The sequence below is a fragment of the Callospermophilus lateralis genome, chromosome 2 (genome assembly GCF_048772815.1).
Source record: "Callospermophilus lateralis isolate mCalLat2 chromosome 2, mCalLat2.hap1, whole genome shotgun sequence".
Classification (NCBI taxonomy): domain Eukaryota; kingdom Metazoa; phylum Chordata; class Mammalia; order Rodentia; family Sciuridae; genus Callospermophilus; species Callospermophilus lateralis.
Genome location: NC_135306.1, coordinates 167,846,922 through 167,861,995, shown reverse-complemented (window position 1 = coordinate 167,861,995; position 15,074 = coordinate 167,846,922). Strand labels below are relative to the sequence as shown.

The window sequence follows — 15,074 nt, the reverse complement described above, 5'->3', positions numbered from 1 at the left end:
CCACCTTCAATCCACACTCCAAAGGCACATCAGTAGTCAACATGAGTCATTTAGTCATATAGAAATAATTCTAACTACACCAATACTGCTCACAATAAGGATTATGATGAATAGCATTTTCTTCATTTCATTATGTGTATATGTTAAGGTCTTTCATTGTTTTTTCATTTTTATTTTTCTTTTAACCCACATTATCCTTCACTGTCATGCATTCAGTCATTAAATCGATATTGAGAGTATGTGGGATGCCCATAGAGCTCAGCTCTGGGGATTAAAAAGTGAACCTATCTCAATGCCTGACACACTGAGCTATGTTTAGGCCCAGTCATTCTCAGTCTTTTTTTATTTTTTTGCAAAATCTCACATTATTCTAGTAGCCATAAAGCCAGGCCTTCTTTAGCCTCTTGAATGAAACCCTCTTTGTGATGGGGATGTTATAATCACCTCTGTGTCTGTATCAATTCCAGCACCTGAGAGAAAACCATCCCTGGTCATCATAGTACTGGTTCCTTTCTGAGTGGGAGTTTCCAGACTATAGCCTACTTCCTTGTCATTTAGGTTCAGGTCAGAGAACTCCAGCTGTTCAGACAATAACTCTGGATTTAATTTCATATTTCATAAATCCCCTGCTGTGGATAGGTGACTTCACCTATGCAATCCTCTATTCTCCTTCTCTTTAAAATAGATATAGTAATCTCCAGGGTGATCCAGATATCTCAGCTATTACTGCATTGCTCAAGTCTCTTTTGTGTTCCCAGGAGCACCACTGAAGTGATTAGGAGCCTGGAACCAACCCTCACAGGCTGGATGACAGAAGCCACATGAACCAATGAAAGTTATGAGGACCTTCCTCCAATCTGTGACAAAAATATGATGATTCCAAAAGCATTGACCTTCACCATTTCCCTGGTTTGGCTGACTAGAAATGCATCTGTCATCTGGTTTTTGGGTTTCCGCATGCACAGAAATGCCTTTTACACCTACATCCTAAACATGGCTGTAGCTGACTTCCTCTATCTGCTTCCATATTGCTAATGTCATGCTGTCAGTCATCCGATTCACCCTTCACATCTGCATCACTACATATGGCATTATACGAACTGGGGCAATCATTTGCTAAATTGCAGGTCTGAGCATGCTAGGTGCTATTAGCACTGAGCAATGCCTGTCAGTCTTGTGGCCCAAGACACACATCAGCTGTCATTTATGCCCTGTCCATGGTTCTGAGCATCCTAGAAACAGTTGTTTGTTTATATCCCATATAACTGTAGGTCTTTATAAAAAAGTTGAATTCCTATAGCTGCATGGCTGGTTCTTTTATTTGTGGTTCTCTCAGGGTCTAGCCTGGCCCTGCTGGGTAGGATGTTCTGTGGATCCCAGAAGAAGCCTCTTAACAGGCTATGTGTTACCATTATGCTCACAGTATTGGTTTTCCTCTTCAGTGGTCTGCCCTTTGGTGTCTTTTATTTTCTGTATTACTGGATTAAAAATAGTTATGATTTATATTATTGCCTTTACTTGGTTTCAAGTGTTTTGTCCTGTGTAAACAGCTCTGCCAATCCCATCATTTACTTCTTTGTTGGCTCCTATAGGCAGTGCATACAGGAGCGGAACCTCGAGATGGTGCTTGAGCGGGCTCTGCAGGACACTCCTGAGGAGGATGAATGTGGAGGCAGCCTTTCCCAGGGAACCCTGGAAATGTCAGGCAGCAGAGTGGAGCAGGGATGAAGATCCTCTGCTCTGATCCATCAGATGTACCTTCAAGAGCTAACAATGCCCAGCCACACTTGACAGATATCCGCTCTCCTCTCAGCATTTTGCCCCTTCCATGTCATCCAATGGGTTTATGTTAACCTCTATTTTCTTCTTTCTCTTATGGAGACCAATCTTATGTAAGAATGTCTCAATCCATTTTTGATATTTTCAATAAATGTCTCATCATATCTTCATCTAAATCTTTTTCAATAATGCTTTTCTTTGACATATTCATTCCAATGGAAAAAATGATATTTGTACAAAATTATAAACCTCTTATTTTTTACTGTTTTCTACCTGAACTTATAGAAAATAATGATCTCCTATCTCCCTCTGCCTATGCTGCTAGCAATTAGTTTTGTGTTGTATTTTGGGACATTGATGCAGAGAGAAAGCTTGGTTATGAAGGACTAAGTTCTGGTACAATATATCTTGCTGAATTCTGTCAATTTTGAAGGCAGAGTCCCTATCTGCATAACAACAACTCAGGAAATTAGTTTATAAAACGTCTTCTAGTAACATTTGTCCTTGGCATGGTGATAAATTGGCCTTGGGTTTTAGCAGTTAAATCCATGACCTTTGCTGTTGAGTACTGGTAAGTCATTATTCAGCTGTTTACTGTTCAAGTACTCAATGTAGAAACATGTTCCATAACCTGAAATCATGGCATGAATAAAGACAGATATCCTGAGATTGCTAGATTATAGATTGCACAAGACTTGGAGTCAGAACACCTGGATTCTCGAGCTGATCCCATAATTAAATTGGGAGACATGCTCACCCCAGGCACTCTAAAGAGGTACTAAGTTTATTGAATAACCAAATCTAAATCTTATGCCATTTGTGAACTGGAATCTGTTTTTTAGAATAAGATAAGGTTATATGACTCACTATGGACATGGATTAAAGGAAACAATATTCTGAGGCAGCCAGCCTGAGAAGTTCACAACATTAGACCTTTGAATTTTCAGGACTGGCTTGTTTTACTTAGCATGATACTGTCCAGATCCATCCATTCACTGGAAAATTCCATAAAGTCATTTTTCTTTATGGCCGAGTAGTAGTCCATTGTGTATATATATTATATTTTCATTATCCATTCATCTGTTGAGGAACACCTGAGTTACTTCCAAAACTTGACTACTGTGAATTGTGCTACTATAAATGTTGATGTTGCTGCATCTCTGTAGTACTCTAATTTTAAATTCTTTGGATATATACTGAGAACTGAAAAAGCTGGTCATATGTTGGTTTCATTACCATTTTTGTGAGGAATCCACATACTGATATGCAAAAGCTCTTCCAAATAATAGGGTGGGGGATAAAAGAAAGCTCAGTGGAGTAGACAAATGGGAATGAAGGGAAAGGATGAAGAATGGGATAGGAAAAGACAGTGAAATGTATCTGACCTAACATTCCTATGTACATATGTGAATATACCACAATGAATCTCACCATTGCACACATCTACAAGACACTAATTTTTTAAAATCTATAACCAAATAGCAGAAAGATCAGAAGAGTAGAGGGAAAGGAACAGGAGATGGGAAGAAGGAATGGAAGGGGAAGTAGTGGGGACTTGATTAGAACAAATTAAATTCCATGCATTACAATTTTGTCAAAATGAATCCTGTTGTCATGCATAACTAAAAAGGACCATTAAAAATAATCCATATGTCTACTTCAAACTTTAATCACAGAGAGCATGCATTCTTCAACCTATGTGGCAGGTACTTGCACTCAGTAGATTGTGTGGTATATTTTGAGAATCAATATTATTCATACACCAAAGTTCACTTTAAAATAGTGTAATTTTTTTTCTTTCTTCTTTAGAAAACCAGTGTGCAGTTTAAAATAAGTTATCTCCTTAGAGATCTGATGTAATTGGCCTAATCATTCCAGCATGCAAACACAGACTTAGGGATAAGCGTGCAAGAAGATTTCATAAGTGTGTGTGTGATGGCCAGTAGCTAGGAAAGTCTTCTTGAAATACTTGAAATTTGAACTGATAATTCTACCATTACCTAGCATTTACCTTTGCAGATTTTTAGTCACATCAATAGATGAGTTTGGCAATGAAACATGAATAGGTCTTGGATGGATGGAAATGGGAAAAGAGGTGATTCATAGTGACAATAAAGGAAGGACACATAAGTAGGTCACCATAAAGAAAGTGGAGTAAAATGAGATCTTCCTGTACTTGTCTGTCAATAATAACATTGAATGTAAATGAATTACATTCCCAAATACAAACACAGAGGTACTTAACAGACATATATCAAATAGTAGTATTAATTGCAGATGCTATTTGGCATCATAACTAGAACACAGAAACTTGGACTTGGCATATAGCATTGCTTTTGACCCAATAAATGCATTCTTTGTAGCAACCATGAGGAAGGAAAACCAGAAGCACTGTGCTTTAGGTAGGATGGGAAATAGTATACAACACTTACACAATGTTTTTCAGAAGAAGTCCTGAAGGTAGAAATATTGTATTGCTCCACTATATTGATGACATCATAGTAATTTGAACTGATGCTGAATAATTGGCTACTGCTATGGATATCAAGGAAATGAAAATCACAAAGTTTCAATGTCCTGACCACCTGTGAAATTTGGTCAGATTAGGCAGACTGAAACATCCCCTTCAAAGCAAAAGATAAGATATTTTACTTCCACTTCTATCTATCAAGAAAGAAGTAGAGGAAAACCCAATATTTGATACTATCAGGCTTTTATAATTGGGACTTTATAATTATACACAATAGTGGGATTCATTGCTACATATTTGTACATGAACACAACATAAATTGGTCCAGGGGGATAAACGTGGTAAGCCTCTTAGGTTTGGGAGGTAGCATATTTTAAACAGGGAGATTCTGATCAGATCTAATTTTACTACCATTTTCTTTGATCACTCAGACCCAGGATGTCTCAGAAGTTGACTCTAGACTCTTATCAAGGGTTGAGGACAGCTGGCAAACTGCTATGGGCTGTGTGAATGTGTGAAAAGGAAACGTAGAACACCCAGGACACTTATCCTCAGACCTTTCATAAAAGAGCCAAAGGAAAAAAAATACATTGTTCAGAAAGAGTGGTGGCAAATTAATAGAATAGTAGGAAATGACCCAAATCTTTAAGAGAAGGTTTATTTCATATAAAGACAAATAAAAATTACATTTTAAGTTTATGTAAACAACTTGCTCTGTGAAAGAAGCCAAACAAGAAACCACCTTGTATGATACCATTTCTGTAAAATGCACACAACAGACAGTCCAGTAGAGACAGAAAGTCTCTGGAGCTGAGGGAGAATGGGATTTGTAGGGAGAGAAACAAGAACAGCAGAAAAGAACTAAAAGATATAAGATTTCTGGAGGTGATGAATATGTTCCAAAATTATATTGAGTTGCTGTTAACACTAATGTGTGTATATACTGAAAAGCAGTGTACTATGTATTTGTGTCAAATGTTAATTCTCACTAGAAGGCATACATTGCAAAAGAAGCATGAAACAATCAAAGGAATAGGATCAAGTAGATATCAGCCAGCTCTGTACTTGGCCACCCTAATGCTGGTACAGTTATATCATCAATGGAACAGCCATGGTACCAGAGATGAAAGTTAGGTATTCACCCTGCAGCACAATCTCACTCCCTCTGACCAATTTGGATATGAGACATCCTCTAAAAGCTTCTCTTAGTGTAGAAATATTCAAGTGAAATGATTAGAGTCTAAGAGTTGTAAACAAATCAATGGATCAATCTATTTGATGTATTAATAATTTGAATGTAACATTTTTCCCTTTATTGTGTTGCTGGGGATTGAACCCAGGGCCTTGTACATGAGAAGCAAGCACTCAACAAACTGAGCTAAACTACTTGAGAATCAATGAAAGAGGAGAAAGACCTCTACAATGAAAACTATCGAACACTGATGAAAAAAATTAAAGAAGACTTTAGAAGATGGAAAGATCTACCTTCTTCATGGATAGGCAGAATTAATATTGTCAATATGACCATACTACCAAAAACACTATACAGTTTTAATGCAATTCAATCAAAATCCCAATGACATTCCTCATAGAAATTGAAAAAACAATCATGAAATTCGTCTGGAAAACTAGCAGACCCAGAATAGCCAAAGCAATCCTTAGCAAGAAGAGTGAAGCAGGTGGCATGGCATCACTATACCAGAACTTAAACTATTCTACAGAACTATAGTAATAAAAATGGCATGGTATTGGCACCAAAATAGAATTGTAGACCAATGGAACACAATAGACGACACAGAGAAAAACCCACATAAATACAGTCATTTCATACTAGACAAAGGTGCCAAACATATATTGAGGAAAAGCCCTGAGAAATTGAGCCAGCCTTCAATGGACTAAAACCTCTAAAACCATGAGCTGCAAAATACACTTTTATTCCTCTACAATAGTGTTTCTTGGGTCCATTAGTCACAGAAGCAAAAAAGAAGACTAAAACACATTGCGATATATTTGTACATAAACACAAGATAATTTGGTCCAGGGGAATTAAAAATGGTAAGCATCTTAGGTTTTGGAGATAGAATATTGCAAAGAAGGAGATACTGATCTGACTTACTTTTCCTACCATTGTTTTGAGTACTCAGGGCCAGAATGTCTTAGAAGTTTACTCTAGCCTCTTATCAAAGGTTGAGGCAATCTCACAAACTGCTTAGACTGGGTGGATTTGTGCAAAGAGGATGTAGCACATCCAGGACACTTATACCCAGACTTTATTTAAAAGACCCATTGAAACAAGAAGTGTATCATTCAGAAAGACAGTGGAAAATTAATAGAATAGTAGGAGATGACTCTAATCTTAAGGGGAAAGTCTGTTTTATATAAATAGAAAAAGGAAATACATTTTAAGCATTTGTAAAAAAAAAAAAATTCTTTCTCTGTGAAAGAAGCCAGACAAGAAAATCACATTGTATGGCGCCATTTCTCTAAAAACTCCACATCAGACAAATCAGTAGAGAAAGAAAGTCTCTGGGGCTAAGGAAAATGGGATTTGAAAGGATGAGAAATAGGAGTGGGTGGGGAGCCTAAAATATACAGGGTTTCTGGGGGTGATGAAAATGCTCCAAAATTATATTGAGATGGTGTTTATACAAATCTTTTTATAGAGTAAAAACAGGTGTACTATGCATTTGTATCATGTGCTAAAGCCAACTAGAATGCATACATGACAAAAGAGGCATGAAACAATCACAAGAATATAATTCAGTGGGCATCAGCCAGCTCTGTACTTGGCCACCCAAATGCTCGTACAGTTAGAACATGGATAGAACAGCATGGTACCAGAGCATAAAGTTATGTAAGGGTCCTGCAGCACAATCTCACTCTCATTCATAAGGTTTGGATATGAGGTGTCCTATGAAAGTTTCTGTTTGTAGAGAAGTAAATATCCAGATGAAATAATTAGATTCTGCAAAATAAAATTTAATCAGTGCTTTATTCTATTTGATTTAAGAATTTAAATGAACTGAGAAGTAGTTACAGGCACTTGAGGCATGGCTAGAGGAAATAGGTCTTTACTGGTTGTGTGTCTTTGTTTTGTTTTATCTTGTTACCGATCTATCAATCCCCTGCCAGTCCCCTCTCTTCCTCTCTCTTTTTTCTTCTCCATACTTCTTCCCTTACATCATCTTCCTGGCTCTCAGGAGCTGAGGAACTGTCCTCTGACATGCCCTTCCACTATGTGCTCTGCCTTACCTTAGGCAAGAGCAATGACATGAGGCAATGAACTCTGAACATATGAAACTATGACCCAAATAAAAGTTGGCTTCTCTCACTTGTTAGTGTCAGTTATTTGGTTGCTTTTGATGAAAAGCTGACTGACACACTCATCACAGTTGGTCTGGTTCATGTACTGCTGCTGAATATGTAACCTGTCATCAATGAAAACCTACACTGGGGCCCCCAGCATGGGACCATCATCTAAGGAGACCAAACAGACGGATTGACATCTGGTATTAGTTGGAAACTTACATCCAGAAAATGACAGCAATTCATCCTGACCACGGTTGACACATACTTTAGGTATTACTATTTGCCCTTTCCTTCCCACAATGCCTCCACCAGTACTGTTATCCAAGGACTCCCAGAATCAGGGAAAGGACCAAGGTGAGACAAGTAAGATACCTAGTGGAAAATAGGAAATGTCATCTTAAAGTTAAATTCTAAGGCAGCTTACTCTCCTCACCCTAACTCCACCCCTACATAGAGAATCTGCTTCATAAACATGAAACCACATGCAGCTACTGTGGGACCAAGCAATACTCTCAATGGCCAAAGAGGATGGAGTGGATGTATTGAACCTACCAGTCATACCTTGTAACCCATCATCGGAGACTGTAAGTGAAAAAGAGCCCTCCTATAGATACAATAGAGGTTTCAGGGATCCTTAAACCTAGGTGGAGGAATGTTCATGACAAGAACATTTGAGCCCATGTAAGAAAAGAGTGGTCCCACTAACCATCACTCTCAGAAATAGCTGGGGGAATTTGGGGCTCCACACCAGCAGCTAGTCTATGGATATCTAGAGGTTCTGTGTCCCAAAAGAGCATGCTCATACCCATATCCAAAAAAAGGGTCTCTCTGATCTTTACAGGATCATTGCCCCTGCTCTCCTTGTGCTCTCCATGCTAACAAGGCACAAAAGAAAGGCATCAGCATCTTTCCAGGAGCAACTGATCCTAACACCATGGGGGAAGGATTGTTGCCACATAGAGGGGCAAGGGGAATGTGCTGGCCACGGGTGTCCTTTCTTATTTACATGCCAAGTTTCAACCTCAGTGTGCAAAAATTAGCACCCATTACCAATAAGGACCTGACCAAATGAAGTTTAGACCTTCAGGATCTAGTCACTGTGCCAGATAAGCCACCTTGACAAGCAGAAACTCTAGCAAGGATGGAGAAGGGACAAGTTAGAGAACCAGGGGCTTTAACTCTTCCCCTATTGCTCTCTAGCAAGCTGTGAACAGGATGAATCCTGGAGAAGCTGTGATAAGATGGGGTGAATTAAATTTGATAAGTAAGTGGAACTCAATGGTTCAACTGTGGACAATAGCAGGCACTTTTGGTGCCAGTTAGGTACACTTATCCTCAAGTGGAAGTTGAAATCCTCTTAGTAGCTCACAAGGGAAACCCTGCCAATGAACTGTCCTTGGGAGCTTGGACCTGTTTCACAGTGTGCATACCTCAGTTCAGGCTCCCTGGAGCCAATGACTGAGCAATGTGCGTGATGCACAGGAGCCTAGATCCCTGAGTCAAGAAAAGACAAGCTCTCCAGTGATCTTAACTCCAGAGACCTCTGCAAGACTGTGCTGAGGCTAATCTTCAATGAAAGCTTATTCTTGTTCACATTCTTCTCTTTCCTGCAATCCTTTCCTCACTCTATAACTTCTGCTGAGAGCATTAATTAATAAAGCCATGCACACCAACCCCCGTGCCATATTCCCCTTCTGGAGAACTGCCCTGATATTATAGAAGTGATCTCAATTTTAAAATAGACACAAAGTTTTAATGAAGCTTAAGTTGAAGAAAAGCAATTTGAAAGTCAAAAACTCTAGACCAGTGATGCTTAGACCTCACTGTGCCTGAAATCTAATAATAGAATTCTTAAAATGTCATTTCCTAGGTCCTATCCTTGATATTCTTACCAAAACTCCAGAATTGGAATTTAGAATTCTCATTTTCTAAAGTTTTCTTTCTGTCTACTTATCAAGGGTTTGGAAACCACTGGAATAGAGAACTTACTCATACTAAATGAAATAGACAAGCCTCTGTATAAACTGGGATGGGTAAAATGAAATTTTGAGGTCACACCCTATTTTACAAGCCTGTGGTCAGGTAACTAATACAAATGAACAACACTTAACTTCGAAAATGATCTTGACTTCAAGCCAATCATAGGATTGGTATAAAAAAATGTGCTATCAGTAGGGTGGCTTCAGAATTTTGGCAAAAAATTCCAGGTGTATTTAGTTTATTATATTTATGAAATAGTAAGAGTATTACTAATAGTACATAGTTTGTGCATGTTACTGTAGCAGATGATACAGATTGGGTTAGGATGAAGAAATCAATAACACCATAATATCAGTGACTTAAGGGAGTGAAAGTTTATTTCTTGTTCATAGAAAAATACAAGCATGTCTAGACACCTCTCCAGGACTCCCCACAAGCCTGCCATGTAGCAGTATCACAGCTTCCATCCTGAGGCCTCACAACTCAATATCATTGCTAGAGAGACTCCCACTGGAAATTAAGTGCTCGGGTCCTGAGGCATCACTGACCATTGCCATTGATCACATTGGTCACATGGGCCAGAATTAGTCCTATAATCTGATCACAACAGGAAGAGCCAAGGCAGTCTAACTCTGCTGTATGTTCACAATGAGATACTAACTCTATACTGAGTGACCATCCATGTTAACACAGTTATTAAATACAATGGGGGAAGATATAATAAGCTAGAAAAAAGAAAAAAACTATATATGGCACCACTACTAAAGGTTATTAAACATTTCCTTCAAGGCATTCACGATACAAATTCTTTGGAAAATATCAAGGCACAAAGAGTGTGGTGAATCACAACAGTTGACCTCATAACAGCAAGAAAGCAAGGACACAGGAGAGGGGAAGAATCTGTGGGTAAAATAGACCCTGTAAAGGAACTCTCCTAGGCACCCATCTCTTCCAGCTAGCTCCCAAATCTCCAAGATTCCACCATCTTCCAATTGTACCACCAGCCTGGAACCAAGTCTTCAACACTTGGGTCTTTGTGCGATGCTCCAGATCCAAACCAAAATTGCAATGATTCAGCCACATGTTCTCTCTCTCTCTCTCTCTCTCTATATATATATATATATATATATATATATATATATATATATATATATATATATATATATTCCATTTCTACAGTCCTTTATTAAAGTCTCAAATTAGGAGTACAATCTCATTCATGAATATTGAAATTAACTTCTTCCAAACATTATCTCCTTGGACATCTCCATCAGAGATCTTGGTGACCATATACATTGTCAGTGAAGATTAATATTTTGAAAAGAATCTTTTTTTTTGGCAGGAGGTCTCAAGAGTGAGCTTAAAGTATTCAGAAAATTATGATGAAAAGAGACATGCTGTCATCCATGCTTTGTTGTTCCAGTCCTAGAGCACAGGCAGAGTAGATTTAGTGATATTAAAAAGGGCTCTCATAAATTCATAATGCTGAACACTATGGCATTGGCTTCAACTTAGAACCACCAGCTGCATTAGCACCTAATGAGAGAGATAGTCTGTCCTTGAAAGATTTAAGCACACATTGACATTTTCTCTCAAGGTATCAAAGTCCTAGGGCCATATTCTTCCAATACAAGGCTATTTTCTTCCTTTTTTCAATTGTTTAAATTTGTTTTAATTAGTTGTACATGACAGTAGAATGCATTTATGCACTTTAATATATCATTCATAGGTGGGATATGATTTCTCATTTTTCTGAGTGTACATGTTGCAGAATCATATTGGTCATGTAGTCACATATATACATACAGTAATAATGTCTGTTTCATTCTAATATCTTACCTATCCCTGAATCCCCTCTCCTTCCCTCCCTTCACTTTCCTCTATCTAATCTAAGGTAACACTCTTCTTCCCTAGAGCCCCCAACTTATTATTAATTAGCATCTGCAGGTTAGAGAAAACATTCTGCCTTTGGTTTTGTTGAATTGGCTTACTTTGCTTAGCATGATATTTTCCAACTTCAACCATTTATTGGCAAATGAGATAACTTTACTATTTTTAAAGCTGAGTAATATCCCATCGAGTATATATACAGATGTTTTCTTTATCTATTCATCATTGGGGGACACCTAGGTTGGTTCTATAGCCTAGCTATTGTGAATTGAGCTGTTATAAACATTAATGTGGTTGCATCACTATAGTATACTGATTTTAGGTCCTACGGCTGTAAACCAAGGAGTATGAGGGCCAGATCAAATGGCAGTTCCATTCCCAATTTTCTGAGGAATACTGCTTTCCATAGTGATTGCACCAATTTGCAGTCCTACCAGCCATGTATGAGTGTACCTTTTTTATCCCATTCTTGCCAACATTTATTATTGCCTGTATTCTTGATGATTGCCATTCTGACAGGAGTGAGATGAAATCTTAGAGTAATTTTGATTTGCATTGCTATAATTGCACAGATACTGAATAATTATTCATATAATTGATCAATTGTATTTCATATAATTATATGAAACAATTATTCATATAATTGATCAATTGTATTTCTTCTGAAAATTGTCTGTTCAGTTCCTTAGACCATTTATTGATTGGTCTATTTGGTTTTTTGGCTTTAAATATTGAGTTCTTTATATACCCTAGAGATTCTTTCTGTATCTGAGCTAAAAACAAAAGGAGGTGAAAGAACTCTACAATAAAAAGTACAGAACACTTAAGAATGAAAGTGAAGAAAACCTCAGAAGATAGAATATCTCCCATGATCCTGGATAGGCAGAATTAATATTGTCAAACTGGCCATACTACCAAAAGTGTTATACAGATTTAATGCAATACTTTGAGATGGACTTACTTCACTTAGCATTATATTCTCCAACTCCATCCATTTACATGCAAATTCCATGATTTTAGTCTCTTTTAATGTTGAGTAATATTCCATTGTGTACAAATGTACAGATTAGAAGACACAGAAACAAGCCCACATAAATACAACTATGTCATTTAAGACAAAGGTGCCAAAAACTTATCTTGGAGAAAACATATCCTCTTCAACAAATGTTGCTTGGAAAACTTGGAAACCATATGTTACAAAGTGAAATTAAACTTCTATCTCTCATCATGCACAAAACTCAACTCAAAGAGGATCAAGGACCTAGGAATTAAAATAGACACTTTCCGCTTAATGGAAGAAAAAGTTGGCCCAAATCTCCAGCATGTATGATTAGGTCCCCAATTCCTTACTAAGAGTCCTGTAGCACAAGAACTGAAACCAAGAATCAATAATGAGATGGATTCAAGCTAAAAAGCTTCTTCTCAGCAAAAGAAACAATCAGTGAGGTGAAGAGAGCCTACAGAATGGGAGAAAATCTTTACCAGAAACACATCAGATAGAGCACTAATCTCTAGGATATATGCAGCGCTCAAAAACCTTAACACCAAAAAAATAACCCAATCTATAAATGGGCCAAGGAACTGAGCAGACAATTCTCAGAAGAAGATATACAGTCAATCAACAAACTTATGAAACAATGGTCAACATCTCTAACAATAGGAGAAATGCAAATTAAAACCTCACTAAGACTTCATCTTACTCCAATCAGAATGGCAGCTATCAAGAATACAAACAACAATAAGTGTTGGCAAGGATGTGGGGGAAAAGGCACACTCATACATTTCTGGTGGGACTGAAATTTGGTGCAGCTAATCTGGAAAGCAGTATGGGGATTCCTTAGAAAAATTGGAATGGGTACCACCATTTGACCCAGCTATCCCTCTCCTTGGTCTATACCCAAAGGACTTAAAAACAGTATACTACGGGGAAACAGCCACATCAATGTTTACAGCAGCACAATTCACAATAGCTAAATGTTGCCCTTCAGTAGATTAATGGTTAGGGAAACTTTGGTATATATACACAATGGTTTTTCCATTTCTAAAAAAAAACTGTTCCTCTTCATGTTTTATCCACTAATCTGACAATAAATTTCTACTAGATTCCCATATGCATTTCTGCTTAATTCAGAGACTTTGGTGAATTCACTAATTCTTCTATGCATTGACTGCTGGATACAATGCTTCTTCCATTTTTCTAATAAAGACCCCTTCAGAACTCTTCCATTTCCAATCACTATTTGCTTTCTCAAGTAATGCTTCAGCCCTTTGAGGGAAATCACCAAAGTGTCTAAAGCCTAATTTAGGTAACATTGAGACTGATTCCTCAAATTAGACCTAGGACTCAGAGAGTGTGTATTTGTTTGTTACGGTTGTAATAACAAAGAACTGAAGACTGGGTAGATTAAGCAGAAATTTCTTTACTCATAATTTTGGAAGTTATAATACTAAGATTTTGGTGCTGAATGGTCCAGATTTTTCTGATAATTTCCCCCTGTCCTTGTAGACATCATCTTCTCCTATGTATAATTCATATTGTATTCCCTCTGTGTGTATCTGCCCTAATCTCCATTTCCTTTCAGAACACTAGTTATGTTAAATTAGGAAACACCCTAATTATCTTATTTTAACTTCATATTCTCTATAAAGATCCCCATCTTCAAAAAACATCCTATTCTGCAGTAGTGAAAATAAGGTCTTCAGAACAGCTATTGGTGGAGGAAAATAATTGAGCCCATAATGAGATGCCTGTTAAATATTTGCTAACTAAATCCTCTGAACATTTCTTCTGAATATTGCAAACAGGTTTAATTAAAATGTCATCTATAAAGTGAGGTTTAGCTTGCTTTGACTGGTACATGAGAAGAAGAAGGGAAGTTGTAGGAGAGGATTTAAATTTTTAATATCTATTCCAAATGAGATAAACCACAATGTCATTAAGTGGAGGCAAGAGGAATGATGTTGGATGTGCACAAAACTCTTTATTTTGGGAAGTCAATTGATTCAATTGATCATACTGATAAATCAAAAATAGATGTTCATTTTTATCATTCAGAGCTGATACAGATAATAGAAAGAAGCATGGAAAGGTTAGTATGTGAAGACCAATGGGGAATAGGATTCAGGTCTACTTATTTTAATTGATACTTTGTGTTTGGGAAAGAAATCAAACACAGGAATGCATTACTTCTGGGATGAAGATTACATTGCAAGATTACATTGATAACATGGCTACCTGGGATTACAGTGGTTCTGTAAGGATCCATAACAACAATGACTTGCAGGAAATTGAGCTGGTTGGGATGGGAGAGCCAGAGTGAGTAGAAATGGAAGAGCAATATGCCTCAGTCTGGCTGGGCACAATTCAGGAGCCACTTGTCAAAAGAAACAAACTTTATTTTTAGAACACACACACCACACCAAACAGCTCCTCAGGAAATACCCTCAGAGCCCAACTGCCACCACCGGCTTCCCAAAAGCCTCTCAACCTCCCCCACTCCTCCTGCTCTTGAGACTGATTGGCTGGGTCACATGGGCAGAGCCAAAAAAAGTCCCCCAATGAGCTGCTCTGTGATCTGAAAGGGTGGGGAAACAGCCCAATGAGCATCACCGCAGAGGAGCCAATCAGTTGGCAGCTAGAAGTTTG

At 37.8% G+C, this 15,074-nt stretch overlaps 1 protein-coding gene across 1 annotated transcript; it reads left to right on the top strand.

The window, feature by feature from the left end:
• The first annotated feature begins 873 nt into the window (after window positions 1–873).
• On the top strand, window positions 874–1,728 carry LOC143641340 (mas-related G-protein coupled receptor member X1-like). Its single transcript, XM_077108594.1, has 2 exons — window positions 874–1,030; window positions 1,301–1,728. The coding sequence occupies exons 1-2, from the start codon at window positions 874–876 to the stop codon at window positions 1,726–1,728; spliced, it is 585 nt and encodes a 194-aa protein (XP_076964709.1).
• Window positions 1,729–15,074: the final 13,346 nt, after the last annotated feature.